The sequence below is a fragment of the Amblyraja radiata genome, chromosome 4 (assembly GCF_010909765.2).
Source record: "Amblyraja radiata isolate CabotCenter1 chromosome 4, sAmbRad1.1.pri, whole genome shotgun sequence".
Classification (NCBI taxonomy): Eukaryota; Metazoa; Chordata; class Chondrichthyes; order Rajiformes; family Rajidae; genus Amblyraja; species Amblyraja radiata.
The window spans coordinates 82,082,186-82,105,794 of NC_045959.1; the positions used below are offsets into that span (position 1 = coordinate 82,082,186).

At 42.6% G+C, this 23,609-nt stretch overlaps 1 protein-coding gene across 5 annotated transcripts in view; it reads right to left on the minus strand.

The window, feature by feature from the left end:
- The window catches only part of mtcl1 (microtubule crosslinking factor 1), a 177,519-nt gene that overhangs the window by 27,778 nt on the left and 126,132 nt on the right, over positions 1–23,609 (minus strand). For all 5 annotated transcript variants that reach the window (XM_033019844.1, XM_033019842.1, XM_033019843.1 and 2 more), the window contains 3 exons: positions 11,363–11,683; positions 5,972–6,048; positions 2,527–4,069 (listed from right to left, as the gene is read on the minus strand). In XM_033019844.1, coding sequence (XP_032875735.1) covers positions 2,527–4,069; positions 5,972–6,048; positions 11,363–11,683 — 1,941 coding nt within the window. The remainder of the gene's footprint in view (positions 1–2,526; positions 4,070–5,971; positions 6,049–11,362; positions 11,684–23,609) is intronic.

Consider the following 23,609-nt stretch of genomic DNA (forward strand, 5'->3'; position numbering starts at 1 on the left):
CAATACTCCAGGTGTGATCTCACCAAGACCCTGTACAACTGCAGTAGGACCTCCCTGCTCTTATACTCAAATCCTTTTGCTATGAACTTGTCTAAACATTTAAAAAATATTATTATAATACCTGCCTCAACTACCTCTTCTGGTAGTTTGTTCCATACACCTACCACCCGTAAAAGTTGCCCCTCGGGTTCCTATTAAATCCTATTAAATCTTTCCCCCCTCACTTTAAACCTATGTTCTCTGTTTCTCTATTCCCCTACTGGGTAAAAGACTGCATTTACCCAATTTTTCCCATCATGATCTTGTACACCTCTATAAGATCACCCCTCATCCTCTTGCACTTCAAGGAATAAAGTCTGCTCAACCTCTCCCTTGCAGCTCAGGTTCTTGAGTCCTGGCAACACCCTCGTAAATATTTCCTCTACCTTTTCCAGCTTAACAACATAAACAACACCTTTCAAATTTTCAAATTCACAATCCTGCAAGCTCCTAATTAACAACATGCTTTTCTATTAATGTTTTAGACGTCCATAGCGTAAACTAGCAGCCTCAGAAAAGCAAAACGTCCCGTTTAAGGGGGAAAATGATTAATTTACGACGGGCGTATTTCCCCTTTCAATGTGTAAACTCCCAGTTACGAGGATCGTTCTCGAGCTAATTTGAATTCTAGCAGATGGCTGCCAGATTTACCATCTCAGTCCGCTTCCTGCTCTTATCCCCATTGCTGGCTCCTTCCGCCCGTGACATCACTCATTCCCAAGAAGAATAAGAATTAAAAAAGGTAATTCTTTTGAACTCTTTTAGCTCAGTGACTTTACTCTATTGAACCCAAAGATTCCGTTTTTAGTCATTATTCTTTATCTTTAGAGATACAGCGCGGAAAACAGGCCCTTCGGCCCACGGAGTCCGCGCCAATCAACCTGGGTTGATTGTTCAACCCGTACACTAGCACTATCCTACACACTAGGGACAATTTATAATTTTTCACAGTTGCCAATTAACCTACAAACCTGCACATATTTGGATGTGTGATCACAGGGAGAACATACAAAATCCGTAAAGACAGCACCCATAGTCAGGATCGAACCCGGGACTCTGGTGCTATAAGACAGAAACTGTACTGCTGCGCCACTCTATTGCACGATCGGTAGCAGTCTGAACAATGCGGCTCCTGGTTAGGATGATGGTGGGTCAAGTGGGGAAATCATCCAAGGCTCTGAGCAATTGTTGTAAAAGCTTAACTTGCTTTAAAACACTCTGACAGCCTGAGGAAGTTATGAAGGTGCAGCAAGCAATTAGGAGGGCAAGTGGTTTGTAGTTTACAGATACAGCATGGAGACTGGCCCTTCAGCCCATCGAGCCCATGCCAATCATCGATCGTCCGTACACTAGTTCTATGCTAGACCATCCTACACACCAGGGGCAATTTACCGAAGCCAATTAATCTACAAACCTTCACGTCTTTGGAATCACCTCGGGCTATCCCTAAAATCTTTACTTGCTATAAAGTACCTTTCAAGTGTAGTTATTCTGCAGAGTGGGAGAAAGGGAAGCCTTTCTCTGCACAGCATCATCTCACAAATAGAAATGTAATAACAAGCAGAGAATGTGTTTAAGCAAAGCTAATTGAGGGATAACTCCCTGTTTTTCCTCCAAATCGCTCCATGTAATAAAGTACATCAATTTGTCGGGGAAGACTGGGCCTTAGTTTAAGTTTATGTGAAAGAAATGCAGTGTTTCCTCTCATTTCAATTCTGCAATCGGGAAAAAGAAATAGAAGCCTGAAAACTATAACGTCCTGGTTCAGGAGCATCTTCTTCCCTACAACTATTAGGCTATTAAGCACTACAACATCCATATAAGCTCTGAACTACATAGACATGGGAGCATTATTTTAGGTTTTGCACTTATACATATATACACACACACACACTAATACACACACACACTAATACACACACACACACACACACACACACACATATATATATATACATATACATACAGACACACATACACACTGATTTTTTTGTTGTTTATTGTGGGTTTTACATAGTACTATGGTGCTGCAAATAAGAATTTAATTGTTCCATTCCAGAACATGACAATAAAACACCCTTGATCTTCGCTGAAGTTTCTAACTGGACTTTCACCCTCAAGTGAGAATTGAACAACACAGCTTTCTTCACCACTCAACGTGAACTGAGTCATGGTGAATCTGTGCAAAAACCGGCATATGAAAGACGGCAGCTTTTTAGCAACATTCCGCGTGAGAGGACTTTGATCTTGTTGTCTTGGTCCACAATTAAATCCTCCAGTTTTATCAATTCAGTATCAACAAGCAGTGTTAGCATTTACTTGGCTGAGGTGTCCTAAATGAAATTTCAAACAACAGAATTGGACTGACCTGAAATTGTTTTGGAAATGAACCCAAAGAAATATTTAAATGTATTTTACCTGATCGACATAATCCAAACAATGTGCTTTGTAAAATTCTAGACATAAAGAGTAAAGTAAACAACGCACCTCGAGCGAGTTTGGGGAAATTCCATCGGGATCTTCATCCTTACTATCATCATTGGCAGATTTCTGGTTGTTCATAGCTTGATTTTGTTCCTCATCAAGGCCCTGTTCGAGGAGCTGTTTGTTTAAGATCCTGGCAGGGCTTTCAGTAAGGCAATATCCCGGAGAAATAGACAATTCGTGCTTCCCAACAAAATCCTCGCCATCTGTTTCCAGCTCTAATTCCACCATCACACAGACTGGACTTGGCGATCTGTCACGGACAGTCGTCAGAAACTCCTGAACTAAGACATAGTTCGACCTGGAATCAATAGGCTTTGGCTTACTCACGGACCTGGACAATCTTTGCACTCCGTCACAAGCTATAGGCGTGTGATCTATGATATTGAACAAACTGGAGAGGCCATCGTTAATGGTGGTGTGAACCGGACTGTCTCGCGTGGTGGTCGACCTTGCCCAAGCCGATTCGTTGAACCCCTTTTGTGGTGTAGTGGGCAAAATTCGATCCTTAGGCTGATCTGGCTTTGCAGAGATCTTTCGTTGTAGCTTCGGGGAGCCATACTTGGGTGAGCAGCATGCCCGCTCGAACTTGGCCTGCATTTTCTCAACTCCGGGTGCTAGCTGCTTGTTTCGCAGACTTCGTGAGGGAGAGGATACGGGTGTTGAACCTCCCCTTGGTGTCAAGCACTTGTGCGGACTGCTGGTGATGATCCTAAGACACTCGGTCTGCAAGCCTACGCTGCTGGTCTGTGTGGTCTGTGTCCCTGTACTTGTAGCACCGGTGGTCTGGCAGGCAATGTCTTTGAACTGGGGCTCCATTGAGTTCGATCGTATTCGGCTTATGACTGAATGAGCTACTTCTTTCATGTCATCACTCATGTTGCCAGATATGTTAAGATCATGCAGTGATGAAGCAAAGCCCACGGTGCTACAGATTGGGTGCTCCATGGGATGGAGACCGCCCTCCAGCAGATCTTTGTGATGCTTTCCAATCTCGCACGGCCACCTTCCAAACACATTTGGTGATCCTCCTTTGGGCTCGTTCCCATTTGACTTGATCATGGAAAAAGCAAAGTCTGGATCCGGCACCTTCACCCCATCATTATTTGGTCGAGTTGCCCCATCAAATCTACGGATCACCGGTGGGCTGTGGTACAGTCGCATTCCTATCTTATCCGGACCCAAGCCACCGTGCTGGGTTTGGGCAGAATCATGCCCGCTCACCGTGCTGGTCGTCATGGTGACGCTGGTTGTGAGGAACCACGGGCCAGCCTGGAAAGGCTCTGCTGGTAAACTGTTCGCTGTTATCTCACCTTCGCTCTTTTCCAACCAGGCTTCTGCTGGCTTATCTTTGCTCGTGTACTGCAAGCTTTTCCCGTTGAACTCTTCAATGTATTTCAAGTCATCTGGAGACAGCGGCGGTGTGGTCTCATCCTTGGTGATGTAGGCGTGCTGATCGGGGTCGTCAGCAAAGTGCTTCTCAGGGAGAAATGGAGAACTGTCCATCAAAAGCTGGAACTCGGACATGGAGGAAACAGACTTTGCCCTTTGAATAAAACAAGGACATTTTTAGCTACATGTTACAAACAAAATTAGTTTGATTAGTAAGGGTGTCGGGATTTATGAGGCGAAGACATGAGAATGGGTGGAAAGGGAAAGATCGATCAGCCATGATTGAATGGCAGGTGCCTTGCCCCTGCAATGGCACTAAGTACTGGAGTAACTCAGGCAGCATTCCCCGGAGAACATGGATAGGTGACAATTCTGCAATGACACTGTGATTCTCCATACATCATGTCCCTGCATAGAAGGGATACTGTAGAAGTTGGGTCATGTTGCATTTATGTGTATAGAAGTTGGGAGGTTATCTTTTAGTTATATTAAATGTTGGTGAGGCCAAATTTAGAATGTTGTAGATAGACACGAATTGCTGGTGTAACTCAGCGGGTCAGGCAGCATCTCTGGAGAAAAGGAAGAGGTGACGTTTCGGGTGAGACCCTTCTTCAGACTGAGAGTCAGGGATGGGGACAAGGGATGTAAGAGGAGGTACAGAGGAAAGCAGAGCCTGAACAGGTGACTCGGGAAAGGGACAGAGAGAGGGTCACTAGTCTTACATTCCCTTTCTCTCCGTCCCTCCCCCATCCTAGTCCTCTAGCTCATTTCACTGTTTGTATCTCTTCGTTATCCAATTCAATTCAATTCAACTTTAATGTCATTGCACAAATACTGAGTATGGGTACAACGAAATGCAGTTTTGCGTCAGTCCGTAGTAGAAGTGCATATAGAAATTAAAAAAAAAGAAGATACAGAATAATCAAAAATACAGAATAATTAAACAATGGGGACGGAGGGACCGAAGAAATCTATCGGCGGGACTCCGAGTTCAGCAATGTGATGGTATAATTGTAGAAGCTGTTCCTCATCCTACTGGTACGAGACCTGAGGCTCCTGTACTGCCTCCCTGATGGGAGGAGGGCAAACAGTCCATGGTTGGGGTGGGAGGGGTCTTTAATGATCTTCCCACCTCGTCCCCAGCCAACAATGGTCCATTGTGGGCTCCACCTTTCCCGAGTCAAAATTAGTTACTTCAGCATTTTGTGTCTATCTTCAGTGGAAACCAGCATCTGCAGTTCCTTCTTACACATTCAGAATATTGTGCTCAGTTCTCGGCACCATGTTATAGGAACAATGTTGTCAAGCTGAGTGCAGGGAAGATTTATGAGAATGTTGCCTTATAGCTCGAGGGCCTGAGCTATAAGGAGAGGGTGAGCAGGCTAGGATTTTATTCCTTGGAGAGCAGGAAGATGATGGGTGATCTTATAGAGGTGTACAAAATCATGAGAGGAATAGATCGGGCACTTCTTGCCCAGAGTTGGGGAATCATGAACAAGAGGACATTGGTTTAAGGTGAGGGGGGAAGGATTTAATAGGAAACTGATGGGTAACTTTTTTACATGGAACGAGCTACTAAAAGAGGTAGTTGAGGCAGGTACTATCGTAATGTTTAAGAAACATTTAGACAGGTACATGGACAGGACTGCTTTAGGGGGTATGGGCCAATTGCAGGCAGTGTTGATGGGACATGTTGGTCGGTGTGGGCAAGTTGGGCCAAAGGACCTGTTTCCACGCTGTATGACTTAATGACTGCTGTTGCTGGTAGGAACACTGACCAACCAGTTCCCAGACTGGACCAAAGTGGAAAGACAACAGTGACAAGGAACTCTGTAGTGATTTTAACAAACAGTACTGGGACAAACATTACTCGACATCATAGCTGAGCTTAATTCCATAATAAAATAAGGACATTTTTTAGTTGGCCTGATCCTGTTTTCCTCCTGAAGGCCACAGATGAGCATTTGCCAGGGACCAAACTAGTGGGTGCTTTTTCTTGCCCAAACACAGAGGAGAACAACTAGCAAATGCAACAAATCAAGACCTGATCTCATACCTCTGGAGATTTGCCTTACGCGTTTCCTCTTCTTGAAACTCAGCAGCATCATTTGTCCCACAAATTTCACTCAGGGCCTACAAAATGGAAAGAGGCACTTAAAACTCTCAATTTAATGCGTTATTTTGCACTGTGGCTTAGCATTGACATTTGCATAAAAATTGTTACCAACCACATTCCAACCTCAGTGAGAAATATGATTAATTCAGCCACGTACTTAAAGGTTAATGAATTCAGTGAAAATGGGGATTCAAGGAACTATGCAAATGCTGGAATCTTGCATAGAACCCAAAGTGCTGAAGTAACTCAGCGGGTCGGGCAGCATCTCTGGAGGACATGGATAGGTGACTTGAGGAAGTGGTCCTGACCTGAAACGTCATCTATCCTATGTTCTCCAGAAATGCTGCCTGTCCCGCTGAGTTCCTTTCTTCAAATTGATTGTGGTAGGGTGAGAAATCTAGAAATTATGTGGGTGCGGGACAAAGTGAAAGGGTGAAACTATGGCATCCTGGCGTTATCATCATCCTCAAGTTCACCTGAAACTTGATTTCGAAGATCTGCACTGACAGAATGAAAATATGTAGACTTGAGCACACATGGTTACAAAAAGGTCATTGTGCACATAACATGTAGGTTATGAAAACATGATCTAAATAGAAACAGACTTTGTGTTGGATAAATGTTCAGTTTAATTAAATAACAGTAATGTTCCATCACTCCCATCAAGTTACTTCTTCACCTTTTCCAGAGAAGAACCAGTTGGCAGTAAGACATTGGTTTTTGAATGTGTATATATATATATATATATATATATATATATATATATATATATATATATATATATATATATATATATATATATGTATATATGTGTATATGTGTGTGTGTGTGTGTGTGTGTGTGTGTGTGTGTGTGTGTGTGTGTGTGTGTGTGTGTGTGTGTGTGTGTGTGTATATACACACTGAACATTTTTTTCTCTCTCTCGTTTATCATATTGTTTACAGTGTACAGGTGCACAACCTTTTATCCGAAATTCCGGAAACCGAAAAGCTCCGAAAACCGGACATTTTTTCCAGGATGTCGTCTGCACACCAAAGCTCGCGTTTGGCGGCAAACTTGACCCGAAACGACCCACGGTCAACCCAGGTTTGTACTACTGTAACGGCTGCCTCCTCCCCGGAGACCGGGGAGACACTTAAACATCTGTAAATCATTGCTTAAATGTTAGTCAGTTAGTTTGGAGGGCTTTTATGTGAAGGGGGGGGAAAGGGGGAAACTTTAATTCTTAGTCCCCTACCTGGTCGGAGAGGCGGGGAGCGGGCAATGCCTTACCGGGTCGCCATGCAGTAAGCTCCGGAGCACTGTGGCCGCCGACTCCCAACATCGCGGAGCTGGGGCTGCGGGCGTCCGGCCGCGGGCGGTGCCGGTTGTAACTCCGACCCCGGCAACTCTACCCCTGGCTGCGCGGCGCTCCAAATCCAGCGCCGCCCGCGGCCGGACGCCCGCAGCCCCAGTTCCACGATGTTGATAGTCGGCGGCCACAGTGCTCCGGAGCTTACCGCACGACGACCCGGTAAGGCATTGCCCGCTCCCCGCTGGTATCCCAGCGCTGTGGCCGCCGACTCCCAACATCGCGGAGCTGGGGTTGCGGGCGTCCGGCCGCGGGCCGCGCTGGATTTGGAGCGCCGCGCAGCCACGGGTAGAGTTGCCGGGGTCGGAGCTCCAACCGGCGCCGCCCGCGGCCGGACGCCCGCAGCCCCAGCTCCGCAATGTTGGGAGTCGGCGGCCACAGCGCTCCGGAGCTTACTGCATGGGACTCACCAGGGACTAACTTTACTGAACGTTTTTCCTTCCAATATTTAATATGTAAAAGAATATGTGTGTGTTTATGATTGTGTTTATAGTTTGTTTGTTTGTTTGTTTGTCTTTTTGCACAAAGTCCGCGAGCATTGCCACTTTTCATTTCACTGCACATCTCGTATGTGTATGTGACGAATAAACTTGACTTTACTTGACTTGACTTGGAACTAAGATTAAGATGCAGCTCTGCAACATGGTTGACGGTTTCTGAAACTCACAGGAGATCACAGATCACTGGCTGAGGGCCCCACTGAGTAGATTTCTAATGATGGATACAAAGTGCTGGAATAACTTAGTAGCATCTCTGGAGGGCATGGATGGGCAATGTCTCAGGTTGGGACCCTTCTTCAGACCCAAAGCTTCACTGTGCTCATTGTGGGGTACTATATTTGCTGATGACCACACACCGCACAATAACTCAGCTTTATGTGACCATTCACCTGGAAATTGAGAAGCAATATTACTGGGCGCAGAGCTGCAAACACGATACAGTGCCCTCCATAATGTTTGGGACACAGCAATGTCATGTAAATTAAAGTAGTCATGTTTAGTATTTTGTTGCATATCCTTTGCATGTAATGACTGCTTGAAGTCTGTGATTCGTGGACATCACCAGTTGCTGGGTGTCTTCTCTGGTGATGCTCTGCCAGGCCTGTATTGTAGCTATCTTTAGCTTATGCTTGTTTTGGGGCCTAGTCCCCTTCAGTTTTCTCTTCAGCATATAAAAGGCATGCTCAATCGGTTGCAGATCGGGTGATTGACTTGGCCACTCAATAATTGACCATTTTTTAGCTTTGAAAAACTCCTTTGTTGCTTTAGCAATATGTTTGGGATCATTGTCTTGCTGTAGAATGAACCGCCGGCCAATGAGTTTTGAGGCATTTGTTTGAACTTGAGCAGATAAGATGTGTCTATACACTTCAGAATGCATTATGCTACTACCATCAGCAGTTGTATCAACAATGAAGATAAGTGAGCCAGTACCTTCAGCAGCCATACATGCCCAGGCCATAACACCCCCACCACTGTGTTTCACAGATGAGGTGGTATGCTTTGGATCTTGGGCAGTTCCTTCTCTCCTCCATACTTTGCTCTTGCCCTCACTCTGATATAAGTAAATCCTCATCTCATCTGTCCACAAGACTTTTTTCCAGAACTGTGGTTGCTCTTTTAAGTATTTCTTGGCAAACTGTAACCTGGCCATCCTATTTTTGCGGCTAACCAGTGGTTTGCATCTTGCAGTGCAGCCTCTGTATTTCTGTTCATGAAGTCTTCTGTGGACAATGGTCATTGACAAATCCACACCTGACTCCTGAAGAGTGTTTATGATCTGTCGGACAGGTGTTTGGGAATTTTTCTTTATTATATGGAGAATTATTCTGTCATCAGCTGTGGAGGTCTACCTTGGCCTGCCAGTCCCTTTGCGGTTAGTAAGCTCACCAGTGCTCTCTTCTTAATGATGTTCCAAACAGTTAATTTTGGTAAGCTTAAGGTTTGGCTGATGTCTCTAACAGTTTTATTCTTGCTTCTCAGTCTCATAATGGCTTCTTTGACTTTCATTGGCACAGCTTTGGTCGTCATATTGATAAACAGCAATAAAAGTTTCCAAAGGTGATGGAAAGACTGGAGGAAAGACTTGGTGCTGAGAGCTCTTTTATACCTGCATTAAGGAGGCATTTAAACACACCTGAGCAATTACAAACACATGTGAAGCCATGTGTCCCAAAAACCTTGAAATGGGGGGGACTATGTATAAACACAGCTGTAATTTCTAAATGGTGAAACCAAAATGCATAAATATACCCTTTAAGAAAATCTGACAATGTGCACTTTAACCACATGTGATTTTTTTCCATTACAAATCTCAAATTGTGGAGTACAGAGGCAAATAAATAAATGATGGGTCTTTGTCCCAAACATTATGGAAGGCACTGTAGATGCAGTGGGTTAGAATCATTTCAAAAAGTAATTATTTCCTTTAAATTTGTCATGAGCTGGCTGGTGAAAATCTTCAGCATTGCCAGCTTGGCTCTGTTTCTTGCCAGGCATGGATGGCACAACATGGTAACCCCAGACCTCAATCAAAGTTTAGGTTAAGAGTTTTAAATGGTTTTCCTTGTGAGTGCTTTTAATTAATTTACTATAGTTTAATGTATTTAAAAGCATGTCAAAGCTTTTATAATTAAAATGTTTCCAGTAATTTATATCACTTTTAATTGCTTACAAATGGTTTTTATATTCAGAAATCTATAAACAGAAATTATTCTTTTATCCAGTTTGTGTGGTCTCGGGTCAACAGGGGGGGAGTGGGGGGGGGGGGGGGGGGGTGGAGGCTCGAGTTCAACTATTGGGGCCCCAGTCGCCATGTGGTTCTGTGGAAGAGGAGTTGCAGGATCAGAGGTCCAGTCCTTGTTTTCATTATTTCTAGGAGCAGAATTAAACCATTCGACCCATCTCCTCCGCCATTCAATCATGGCAGATCTATCTTTCCCTCAACCCCATTTTCCTGCCTTCTCCCCATAACCCCTGGCATCCGTACTCATCAAGAATCTATCTACCTCTGCTTTAAATATAAATTCCGCCTAATAGATAAATATGACCAATTCTTAAGGAGTTGGTCCCCTTTCATCGACTTTTTGGAATCATGTGTTGCAGCGGTACCGTAAAGATTACTGATTTCAGGTCAGGTCGTGGATAGATCTACATCTCCGAAACAAAGATTTGAAATTTTCTTTTTTAAGGGTCTTTTTCTCCTATTTCTACTTTCTACTTTTTCTTTTCTTATATACACACTTCACGTTTTTCTATTTTCTACTATCTATTTTTCCTCTTTTTCTTCTCTATTTTTTGTTTTTTTTACTTCCTTTTCAAAAACATAAAACTAGAGGTTGTACATAGAATGTATTACGTTATGACATAGTTGGCACCTAAAATTAGGTCCCACTGTATTGCTTTGTACTATATTAACCTAATAAAATAAACAAAAACAAAAAAACAAAAAACAAAAAAATATATAAATTCATTGAATTTGCCTCCACAGCCTTCATACATTCTGCATTCAGTTCCACTTATCAGGTCCACACAAGCAGTTCCTAGTTCAAGGTTCCACTATATTAATGAACAAATCAGTATATTAGCCAGTTAAAATGAAATGAAAATCATTTTACCAAGAGAATCAAGCAACTGATATAAAATTCCTGTGAAGGAAATGATATTTCAGTCAGCACAACGTATACAGCAATGTTTTTTCTCTAACTTCAAATAGCCCTTGCTTTCCCTCTTTCTCCATCCCCTCCCCCTTCCCAGTTCTCCCATCAGTCTTATTGTCTCAGACTACATTCTATCTCTGTCCCGCCCACTCCCGACATTAGTCTGAAGAAGTCTCGACCCGAAACATCACCCACTCCTTCTCTCCAGAGATGCTGCCTGTCCCGCTGAGTTACTCCAGCATTTTGTGTCTGCCAGCAATTTTTTTTATTGTCTTCCATAACAGAAGGCTCCAACGTGTTGGACCTTGTAGTTAAGACTAACCTCACCAATGCAGACTGCAATCTTTTTCTTCTCGTTTTCCAGGTCGCAAGGCTGAGGGATCTTGGCATTACCCGCTGAACCAAGCAACAAGGTATCAAAGAACAACTTTGGAGGAGTGTGGAACTTGGCACCTTCCTTCATTGCAAAGGATGCTTGCTCTCTGCACTGCTGTTGCTCCGATTCCCAGAAAGGCCTGTGGCCTTGCAAGCGACGATTGTGGATGCTCTCTCGTACTGGGCACTGTTCCAAGGCTTCCAGCAGTGGCTCCTGTTGGTCCGTGAAAAGACTTTCCCCTCTCCATGGCTTGGAGTCTGTCTGGAGCTGCATTTGGAACATAAGAGGATCATTTCTAACAGGCAGATGTGTGAACAGCCAAAGTTGTAACAGGGCTGGTGTTGAGAGAGCAGCATCGTGTTATGGCTTTTCACACAAAGAAAGGCATACTTTATTAGCTCCTTCCCATCCCTTTCAAGATATCCAAATGTTTCCACCCTACGCTTTACACCTGGACACTGTCTGTGTGGAGTTTGCATGTTCTTCCTGTAATTGTGGCGGACAGTACCGCCACAAAAAGAACACGCTTTTTTAAGAGCTTCTTCCCTGCAACAGTGAGACTCTTGGCCAAAACACAACAAAATGAACTGATGTCCTGATATAGTGTTTGTGCAAGTTACAATGCTCTATGTGTCTTCTGTGTGTCTTTTTAAATTTAAAAATTTTTTTAATTTAAATTTTTTAACGTAACTTGACTCTCTGAATAGCCGCACAAGAGTTCCTATGTGTGTAAGCACAAATGGTAAATAAAGTTTTTGACCTTTGACCTTTGACCTAATTGCTTGGGTTTCCTCCCACATCCCAAAGAAGTGCGGGCTTGTAGGTTAATTGGTCTCTATAAATTACCCCTAGAGTGTAGAGCGTGGGAAAACATTGAATTAGTGCGAACCGATGATCGTTGGTTGGCGTGGACTGGGTGGGCTATAGGGCCTGTTTCCATGCTGTATCTCTAAACTAAACTAGTAAGATACTTCTGAAATTAAGTCACTGTAGTACGGTCAGAACCACAGCAGTCAGGTTGAACATAGCAAGCTCCCACAAGTAGCAACAGTTCCAGCACTAAAAACACTACAGATTCCACTACTGACCTCAGTAGAACATACTGGTCACAGTCAGAATAACACCCCTCCGAGTCCATTATGTTATTTTTCATTGCAGCAGCTCCTTTAACATCCGGGTCCTGCAAAATCTGTTGCTGCTGCTTTGTACTGTTTTATGCATTAGGAACTGCCAACTGGGATATTCAGTAGAAACACAAAACTGCAGATGCTGGTCCACAAAAAAAGACACAAACTGCTGGAGTAACTCAGCGGGTCAGGCAGCATCTCTGGCGAACATGGATAAGTGACATTTCAGGTTGGGACTTTTCCTCAGTCCCCTATCCATGTCCATTAGAGATGCTTGCTGATCCGCCTAGTTACTCCAGCACTTTGTGTCATTTTGTTTTTGGATGTTCAGTTCTTGCACGAGCAGTATTTCTCAAAAGTGTCAGTGTAAACGCTCACCACAGGGTTAAAGAGCAAACAACATAAATCTAATACTTCACCAGCTATCACCTTGGGAACCCAGGAGTGAGCCCTGTGTCGTCAACAGGTTGCTTTCACTAGAATGAGGTGTCTTGAATAAACAATGTCAGTGAACACGACTGAACTATTCCTACAAAGGATAACACGATTGCCGTCAGTAGGGTTGGAGTCTTTTCAAAATTGCGTGCATGGTCACTGTAGGAACCTTTGCAGAGTTTAGTTTATTATCGTCACATGTATCGAGGTACAGTGAAAAGCTTTTGTTTGCATGCTAACTTGTCAAAAATAAGACTATAAATGAATACAATCAAGCCATCCACAGTACAAAGATAAAGGATAAAGGGTCCAAGATATAACATTGAAGTCCAGAAATGTCCGATTAAAGATAGATCAAAGGTCTCCAATGAGTTAGATGGGAAGTCAGGGCTGCACACTAGTTGATGAGAGGTCCGTTCAGTCACATGATCACAACAGGGAAGGAAAAGTCCCTTAAAATGGAGGTATACATTTTGAAACTTCTGTACCTCTTGCCTGATAGGAGAGGGGAGAAGAGGGAGTGACCAAGGTAAGACTGGTGCTCGATTATGTTGATGGCTTTGGTATAGTTTTTTTTGGAAAATCACAGATTATTGTGTCACAGCTTTACATTTGACTATTTAATCAGCAAGCAAAATGAATATGAAAGAGTTGGTCCAATGGTACCTTATTGTCGCGTGTGCCCCAGTACAGTGAAATTCTTTCTTGCATGCAGTTCTGTGACAAACCTACTATACATTAAACACAACCATACGATAAGAGTGTAAGATAGTAGACCTCAGAGACAATATCTTCACACCGAGGGAGGAAATCGTTGAGACAGGCACAATGGCGATGTTTAAAAAATATATATTTTTTTTTTTTAAATAAATATTTTTTTTATTGGAGATGGGTACATAACCTATTTACATCATTAGTCTTACATTTTTAAATTGATAATATTGTCAATTATTATTACATTGTCTCCAATACTTTTTGCTTTTTTTTTTTTAAACTAGATAGAACTAAAGAGATAGATGAAGTAAAGAAAGAAAAGAAAGAGAAGAAAAACAAAAACAAAAACAAAAAAAAAAGGGAAAAGATAGTTAAAGAAGAAAGGAAAAATTTATTAAAATAAAAAAGACTTCATTCGAGATATATTCGTACATTTCAGAGTATAGTATTTCATCCATTCTTTAGCCCGCGTGCTAGTCAGGTTCCTGTGCTGAACCATTCTGACCCTTTAAGTAATCAATAAAAGGAGACCATGTTCCAACGAATAATTCCTGTTTGTCCAACAGGGAAAATCTGATTCTTTCCACGTTTAAGGTCTCCGTCATTTCTATAATCCACATTTTGATTGTGGGGGCCGTAGGGCCTTTCCAAAATTTTAGAATTAATTTTTTTCCTGTTATTAAACTATAATCAATAAAGTTTCTTTGTGTTGTTCTAAGTGTTTGATTTAATTCTAATATTCCGAGTATTATTAATTTTGGATCTGGGTCCAATTGTGTGCTGGTTACTTTAGATATTATACTAAAAATATTTACCCAGAATTTTTTAATTTTTATACAGTTTGCAAACATATGAGATAATGTAGCTTCTAAATGTTGACATTTATCACATATAGGTGAGATATGTTGAAAATTTTTATGTAGTTTTGTTTTTGAATAATGTAACCTATGTATTACTTTAAATTGTATTAGAGAATGTCTGGCGTTTAGTGAACACTGATGTATGTATTGCAAACTTTCTTCCCAAGTATCTTTCGTTATTACTTGATTTAATTCTTTTTCCCATGTTTGTCTGTGTAAGTCCGTCGAAGGAATGTCACTGTCTAATAAGATATTATATATATAAGATATTAATTTTTCTGTATTAGGATGTTTGTTCCAACATTCATCAAGAATTTCTGAATTTCTAATTCGAAAATTTTGGGAGTTCGATTTTACATAATCTCTAAGTTGAAGATATCTGAAATAATCATTTCCTCGAAGTCCATAAGTCTGTTGCAACTCCTGAAATGTCAGAAAAGTGCCTTCCTTGTAAAGTTGTCCCATATTTTTAATTCCATAATTCTTCCATTGTGTAAAACCCCCGTCCAACCATGAAGGCTTAAACAAAGGATTATTCACAATTGCAAGAAAAAGTGATAAATTATCTAATTTTAATGTCTTTTTTAATTGTTTCCAAATTCGTATAGCACTAAATATTATAGGGTTTTCCCTATAAATTTTTTTGTTTAATTTAGACGTAGCAAATAATATCGAACCGATATCAAAAGGTAAACAATCTTCCTTTTCCATTTTTAACCAGTCTGGTTGATGATCTATTTCTTCCAACCAGAAATTCATATTTTTAATGTTAACTGCCCAGAAATAAAACAAAAAATTGGGTAAAACCAAGCCTCCATTTATTTTTGATTTACACAAGTGTCTTTTGTTTATCCTATGATTCTTATAATCCCAGATAAAATCATTAACAATAGAGTCCAATTTAAAAAAAACGTTTTTTGCCAGATATATCGGAATTGTCTGAAAAAGATATAATATTTGCGGTAAAAAAATCATTTTTATGGCATTGATTTTGCCTACCATTGAGATAGGAAGTGTTTTCCATTATTGAATATTCTTATGTAGTTTGTTCAGTAATGGGGGGAAATTTGCTTTAAATAATGATGTATATATCTTAGTTACATAAATACCTAGATATTTAAATTTTTCATTTACTATTTTAAATGGAAATTGTTGTATTATCTGTTTGTTATGTTCCCTTATTGGCATAATTTCACTTTTATTCCAATTTATTCTGTATCCTGAAAGTGAACCAAATTGGGTTATTAGCTTTAATAAGTTTGGAATACTAATTTCTGGTTTTGTAATGTAAATTAATACATCATCTGCGTATAGAGAAATTTTATTCACTGTGTCCTTTGTGTTATACCCATGTATTTCCGGATGCCCCCTAACTCTTTCTGCCAGTGGCTCAATAGCAAGCGCAAATAATAATGGAGATAATGGGCATCCTTGTCTACAACCTCTAGATAGGCTAAATTTAGATGACAACCTTTGGTTTGTAAATATTCTAGCCGTGGGATTTGTATATAACAGTTTTATCCATGTACAGAATTTCTCCCCTAGCTGCATATTTTCCATCACCGAAAATAAATAAGGCCATTCGACCTGATCAAATGCTTTTTCAGCGTCAAGTGAAATTATTGCTAGATCTTCATTAATAATTCTCTTGGAATATATAATATTAAATAATCTTCTTAGATTATAATATGAGTACCGTTTCTGAATAAAGCCTGTTTGGTCAGGGTGTATTAATTTATTCATCACTGTACTTAATCTATGCGCTAGTATTTTAGTTAAAATTTTCTGATCTGTATTTAAAAGTGCAATTGCTCTGTATGATCCCGGGTCTTCCAGATCTTTATCAGCTTTAGGAATAAGTGTTAGATAGTAGACCTCAGAGACAATATCTTCACACCGAGGGAGGAAATCGTTGAGACAGGCACAATGGCGATGTTTAAAAAATATTTAGTCAGGCACGTGGAAAGGAAAGGTTCAGCGGGATACAGGCCAAATGCAAGCCAATGGGACGAGCGTGATTATCAAACGTACACAGCATGGATGTTTCGGGCTAAGGGGTCTGTTTCTGTGCTTTATGACTCTGCAACTCTGCATTTGCCCTCCACCGCAGAAGTCAGGCTCCGAACAAGAGTTACAATGAAAAAGGCATCTAAGTGGAAGAGCAGGCCATACTACTGTCTCAGAGCTCTAGTGACCACTGGATCAATCCTGACTTCTGTTGCTGTCCATGCTGAGCTCACACATTCTCCCTGTGACTGAGTAGGTATCTCACAGATGCTCCACTTTCCTACCATATTTCAAAGATGTACTGGTGGTTGTTAGGTTAACTGCCTGCTGTGTTGCCCCTGGTGCAAGGGGGCTGTTTGGAGAATCAGGCTGGACTCCATGGGATGTAAATGATAATGTGTGACGTGGAACTAAGCGGGGAATCGGGATTGCTCTGAAAGCTGGCATAGCTACCATCATGGCATTAAGAAAATGAGAAATATATACAGTAGTAGCTTTCTCAACCTTTAGGGCAGCACAGTGGTAGAGTTGCTGTTTTACTGCACCAGAGACCCGGGTTGGTTCCTGACTACGGGTGCTGTCTGTACGGAGTTTGCACATTCTCCCTATGACCGCGTGGGTTTTCGCCGGGTGCTCCGGTTTCCTTCTACGTTTCAAAGACGCTCAGGTTTGTCATTTAATTGGCTTCTGTAAATTGTCCCTCGTGTGCAGAACAGAACTAGTGTTAGGGGGATCATGGGTCAGCACGGACACGAAGGGCCGAAGGGCCTGTTTCCACGATGTGTCTCTAAACTAATTCTAGGATAGCCCAAAGAATGTTACAACCAATGAAATGCTTTTGAAATTCAGTCACAGCTTTAACGTATGAAACATAGGAGCCAATTTCTGCACAGCAAGCTCCCACAAACAGTACGTGATATTAACCAGAAGATAAACACAAAATGCTGGAGTAACTCAGCAGGAGAAGCAGCATCTCTGGGGAGAAGGAATGGGTGAATTTTCAGGTTGAGCTGCTGCTTCAATCTGGAGAAGGGTCTCGACCCGAAACATCACCCATTACTCCAGCATTTTGTGCTGATCTTCAGTGTAAATCAGTATCTGCAGTTCCTTGCTACATGTGATATTAACCCGTTTTTTTCATTATGGTTATTATCTAGAACGCTAGGAATAGCTCACATGTTCATACAAACAGGGCAATGGGATTTTATGCATCCATTTGGGAGAGGAAGCAGGGCTTCAGTTTATCATGACACCTATAAAGCAGCACTTCTGACAGTACTGTACTCCCTCACTGGAGTGTCAGTCTAGATTCTTGCATTGAACTGGCTGCACATGCGGGTTTCTAGGTTAATTGGCCTCTGAAAATTGGCCCAAATGTAGAGGGAGTGGATGAGATGGGCGGCAGTGGCACAGCTGGTAGAGCTGCTGCCTCATAGCGCCAGATACTAGGATTCGATCCCGACCTCAGGTGCTGTTTGTGCGGAGTTTGCACATTCTCCCTGTGACTGCATGGGCCTCTTCCAGGTGCTCCGGTTTCCGCCCACATCAACAAGGACGTCGGGGTTTGTGGGTTAATTGGACTCTGTATATTGCCCCTAGTGTGCAACGAGTAGACAAGAAAATGGGATCACATAGAACTAGTGTGAACGGGTGATCGATGGCCAACTTGAACAAGCTGAAGGGCCTGCTTCCATGCGATATCTCTGAAGTCCCCCAGTTTGGGATTTGAATCTGGAGCTTTCTGTCTCAAAGTCCCAATTTATACCGATGATTCACAGCTGTTGCTTGTATGTAATATATAAAACAGAATGTTGAGTGGGGGAGAGGCCAGTAAACTTTTTCGTATCAGTCCCAACTCCCCCTCCACCTTCCCTCCTTCATCCCATTCCTCCACAGAAATTACTGTAGCCACTTGTACGAAACAAAATCCTAGTCTGATTTCTTCACTGGAAACTGTGACAGAATGTTATATGTTTATGTAGCATCGCTGATGGATTGTGCAACCAATCTTTTAGCTTAGAATTAGCAGAGGAAAATGGCCAAATGAGAGGCATACAACAGATGAAAGGATAAAAAGAAGCCTTCATTATAAACCAAACGGTATCTTCCTTGTCCAAAAATACTGCTCCCTGTATCTGAAGGAGTGAAAACAGGGGGCCCACTTCTCAATTACAATGAGGCTCTGAACGAAAGGAGATTGCAAAGAGTTTCCGTATAGAACGGTCAGCCATGTTTTGGACTTAGTCCACCACTCATTTCTCAGATAAATGCTTATTTATGTTTCTGCCTTTGGTGAGAGATGACAATTAGTTTAGTTTAGTTTATTATTGTCACGTGTACCAAGATAAAGTGAAAAGCTTTTTGTTACGTGAGTCAGCAAAGACTATAATTACAATCAATCCGTCCACTTTGTACAGATAAAGATTTAAAAGAGTGGAGTGATTGTAATAAAACAGAACCACTTCCACCAGCACGCAAAGAGTCACTTGGCTTTGGTGCCATCTTGATAGAGGGAACGGCTGTGAAGTAAAACATTAAGACTGCAAGTAGAAACCTCTTACATAAATTAACTTCTAAAGTATGTCTCACTATAGATCAAGAGGTAGAAGATGGGATGAGCTCCGTTATGGCTGTTTTGGGTCAACTGGTCTCCTTTATGTGCCATCAGTCAATGGCTCATTAATAATCTTATTCAGCAGTATTAATCGGTTTCAATATGCAACAAGCAGGAATTTCAGGCAGCAGATGTAAGGCTGAGCGTGTCCAACTTTTAAGATGTAAATTGAAGCAAACAGCTTTCAGAGAAAACTGAGAGAGCTTCAAATCTCTGTGGACTGGGTACCCCAGACACTGACACCATTATGCTGCTCTAAAGTAGTCCCAGCTGTTCACAGGATAGGTAGCAACAGAGGATTCACAGTTAAACACAGCAAGATCATTCAACAACCAACCCTGTGAAGCTTCCCAGGAGACTATGGTTTGTGTCAAGTGGCTCTGGTACGACACAATAACAGAGTGAGATATGCTGGGGCTAAGGAGCATCATAAATTGCTGATTGATTCATGAAGGAAGCTCACTTCAATCTTTATTCTTCTGCTAGTCTGTATGTTCAGGAGATTGTACATTCTCCCGTGCCCTGCATGTGTTTTTTCTGGCAGCTCCAGTTTCCTCCCACACTCCAAAGACATACAGGTTTGTCGGCTAATTGGCTTGGTAAATTGTAAATTCTCTCTAGTGTGTGTAGGATAGTGTTAGTGTGCCGGAGTCGCTGGTCGGAGCAGACTCGGTTGGCCGAAGGGCCTGTTTCCGCGCTGTATCTCTAACTTAAACTAAGCTACTGTTCAGTTATCCTTGAAATAATCCCTTCCCCCAACCACTGAAGCATAATCCCTTTTATTAAAAATAATTGGCTTTCCCCACACACGGTCTCCCAGCTGTCAGTGGCTCTGGATAGTAAAGGAGTGGGAGCCGGTCAAAATATATTATTACTATTTATTAAACAGAGACTTGCACAGTTCTGATGCACATCATAAGACATTCTTTCATCTACAAAGACTAATGAGACAGGAAGTTGACTGTGGACTGACTGTACAGGATTACAACTCTGTTCCATTTCTACACATTGCAAAGCAGATACTGCAACCCAGGAAACTGCCTATTGTATTATTCATCAATAGCTCCTTTTAAAAATCCTTAAAGGAAGGACTTTGTGCTACCAGAGGTTTTTATCATTCTTCAACAAATGGGACAACAGGCATTCACAGATGTTTCCAGACACATTCTAAAGCAATGCTGAATCTCTGAAAAGCGAGATTTTTCACATTCCTAACTGACAATTGAACCTGCCTCTGCATCAGCACTTTTATATTTCAACCCCTCTGCTCAAATTGACGGCTTAATTTTCCAAAAAGGGCCAGATTTCAAGAAGTGATTTATCAGCTGCAACAGTTTGGACTCGTAAGATCTCAAGATGAAGCAGATTTCAAGGTCAAAGTGTGAATGTGGAACCATTGGAGACCAACACCAGATAAGCCAGCGGCTGACAAAAGGAAAAACTGGGCTGACATTTCAGTGACCTTCATCATCTGCAGAGATCCAGAATTCTTGCCTTTACAGAACATGAATCAGCCATTCTGTAACCTGCATGTTGCAATCTGACTCAAGATGTTGGCTATAAATCGAAGAGCAAAAGGTTCTGAGGCTTTATGTTAGTTTTACACTTGTTTTCATCATGCGTTTCTGTGATAGTTTTGAAGACACTTTATCAAACTTTAATAATGACTAGACCAACTGGGAGCCGTTGGAGGCAAGGAGATATTTAGAGAGATATAGACCAAGTGGGACCCGTTGGGCCCCGTCCCCCAACGTGGGGGGACCGGGGCATCAGCACTCACCCCAGAGCCAGACAATGTGAATGAACCGGGGGGGTGAGGGGTGGGTTGTTGGCTGATTTTTTGAGGCAGCGGGAGGCGGAGGGGGAGGGGGCGATGGTGTGAATAACCCAGGGGGGTGTTGGCTGCTTTTTTGAGCTGGGCCTGGGGCCACAGCCAGCGCGGTGAAGAAGCGGCAATCTCAGCTCAACTCCCACCGGGCCAACCGACAGACCCGGACCCCACTGCCGCCGTTGCGATGCTTCACCGCCGCCACAGCCCCACCGTTGCGATGCCTCACCGCTGCTGCCTCGATGTCTCCTTCACCGCCGCGGTCTCGATGCCTCCTTGATGGCCGTGTAAAACCCCAGCCGGGGCGTCGCGGGTAGAAGCCCGGGTCAGAAAAAGGGAACGTTAATTTAAATGCGGCCCTCCCCCTGACGTCACTCGAAGCTCGTGGAATATTCTGTGTGTGAAACGGGTGCCGACCCGAGCCATTGTGGCCGCCCACTTCATTGTGACGTCTTCAGTCGAAGCTTAAAAGGCAGTTTTGTCTTTTTTTTTAAACTTTAATCACCAATGTCGTGAAATATCGCATCAAATCTTAAGTGAAACTGATCACTGCTTAGAGGGGCAAAATGTGAGTCGGAATTTGTAAAGATTTTATCGTTACCGCATAGCGTTTTGGCGAAGGTATAAAGACACACACATAATATACACACAAACATACACATACAAGATGAGAGTTTTAAAGTTATAGAGATATGGTCAGTCTTGACATCAATGTGCTTGATGTTGGTGATGGGGGGGGGGGGGGGGGGGGGTACACACGCAAATTCAACAGGTATGAGAGAAATGAACACAGAACAGTACAGCACAGGAACAGGCCCTTCAGTCCATAAAGGCCATGTCAATACCACGTTAAACTGATCTCTGCCTCCACATGATTCATATCCCTCAATTCCTTAAATATCTACCTGCCTACACAAAAGTCTTGTAAATGCCCCTTTTGAATTGCCTCCACCACCATCCATTTTCTTTTGTGTCCATCATGTTTCAAATGTTCGGCCAGGCTCTTGCACAGTGCAGCCTTGTCGTTTGCCACCGCTGGATCTTCCAGGCAGCATTGTTCACCAAGAAGTGGACATCTTAGTAGGTGTGGCATGGATTGTACAGATGGTCACATTCTGTGTCTGCCGCATCTGCAGCGCTCCATTTCTTCACATTGGTCTTGCATCGGCCCATCCCGGTTTGAAGCTTATTGAGGGACTTCCAGTCACACCTGTGACCAGGTGTTACCTGTTCCTTGGTTGTTTTTCACTGCTTTTCCTTTCCCACAAGGCTAGCCTGGTTACTTGAGGAGACTGTGACGGTGTCTGGACTGTGTGAATTAAGTTCTTCCTCGGATTTTGGGGCAGGGCGATGGGAGTAAAAGGAATGGCGGGTGTCCCCAACTTGCCTACTACGTTCAGTTCTGCTGGCAACTGATCTGCAGATTCCTGGTGGAGCAATACTGGCCAAGACATGCAAGCTATCCACATCCATTGTTTACCACCATCCTGGCAGCAAGCAAAAAATGTGTCCAGTATAGTCCACCTCAGCCTATGTGATCTCCCGGTAGCCAAATGCTTTATCTCCGCTTCCCATCCTCATACAGACCTTTCTGTCCTGGGCCTCCTCCATTGTCACTGTGAGGCCAAACATAAATTGGAGGAACAGCATCTCATATTTCACTTGGGCAGTTTACAATCCAGTGGTATGAATATGGATTTCTCTAACTTCAAGTAACCCTTGCATCCCCTTGGTTCTTGGTTGGTTCTTGGTTTCATGGTCCTCCAAAATATTCCAAATGGAATTTAAACTGGAGGTGGTGAAGAGAGGGTTTAAGCCAGAAAGGGTTATTGGGAAGAAAGAGCTACTTTAAATTTAGTTGCATCTGGTTGGGTAACTATAGTTGGGTGGAGATTATTCCATGCTTTAATTGTGCGGGGGAAGAACGAATTGCTGTATACATCTGTCTTTGTAGCTGGGATCACAAATTGGATCGAATGCCCTCGTCTGCTCCTAATTGGTTTGGGTTTGGTGTAGGTCTTGTAGTCTATGTCGAGCTGACCATTTAACATTTTGTAAAAACAGGTCAAACGGTGAGCTTCATGTCTGTCTTGGAGAGGGTTCCACCCCAGAGAATTCAGAAGTTTGGTGACACTCGCTTCTCTCTCTCATAGGTGTTAGTAACAAATCGAGCTGCCTGTCTTTGGACACGTTCGATGGAAGAAATGTTTTTATCTGTGTATGGGTCCCATGCTGCAACTGCGTAGTCCAAATGAGGTCTAACGAGGGTGAAGTATAGCTTCTCCTTGACAGAAGTTGAATAATGATGAAGGTTGCGCCTCAGAAAGTTTAGGACACCTGTTGCTTTCACCGTTGCATGATGAGTCTGACCATTCTAACGCAGATCATTCTGCAATTTGATGCCAAGATACTTGGTTTGTTTGGATTCTTCAAGGGTGGCATCAAGTATATTGTAAGATGTTTTGCCTGGATTCCTCTTTCTGGTGACACGCATAGTTTCACATTTGGAAGGGTTGAACTGCATGCCCCATTGTTGTGACCACTCAACCCTTTCTCTCCGTCCCTCCCTCACCCTAGTCGTTGTACTAGTTTCACTGTCGTCCTGTTC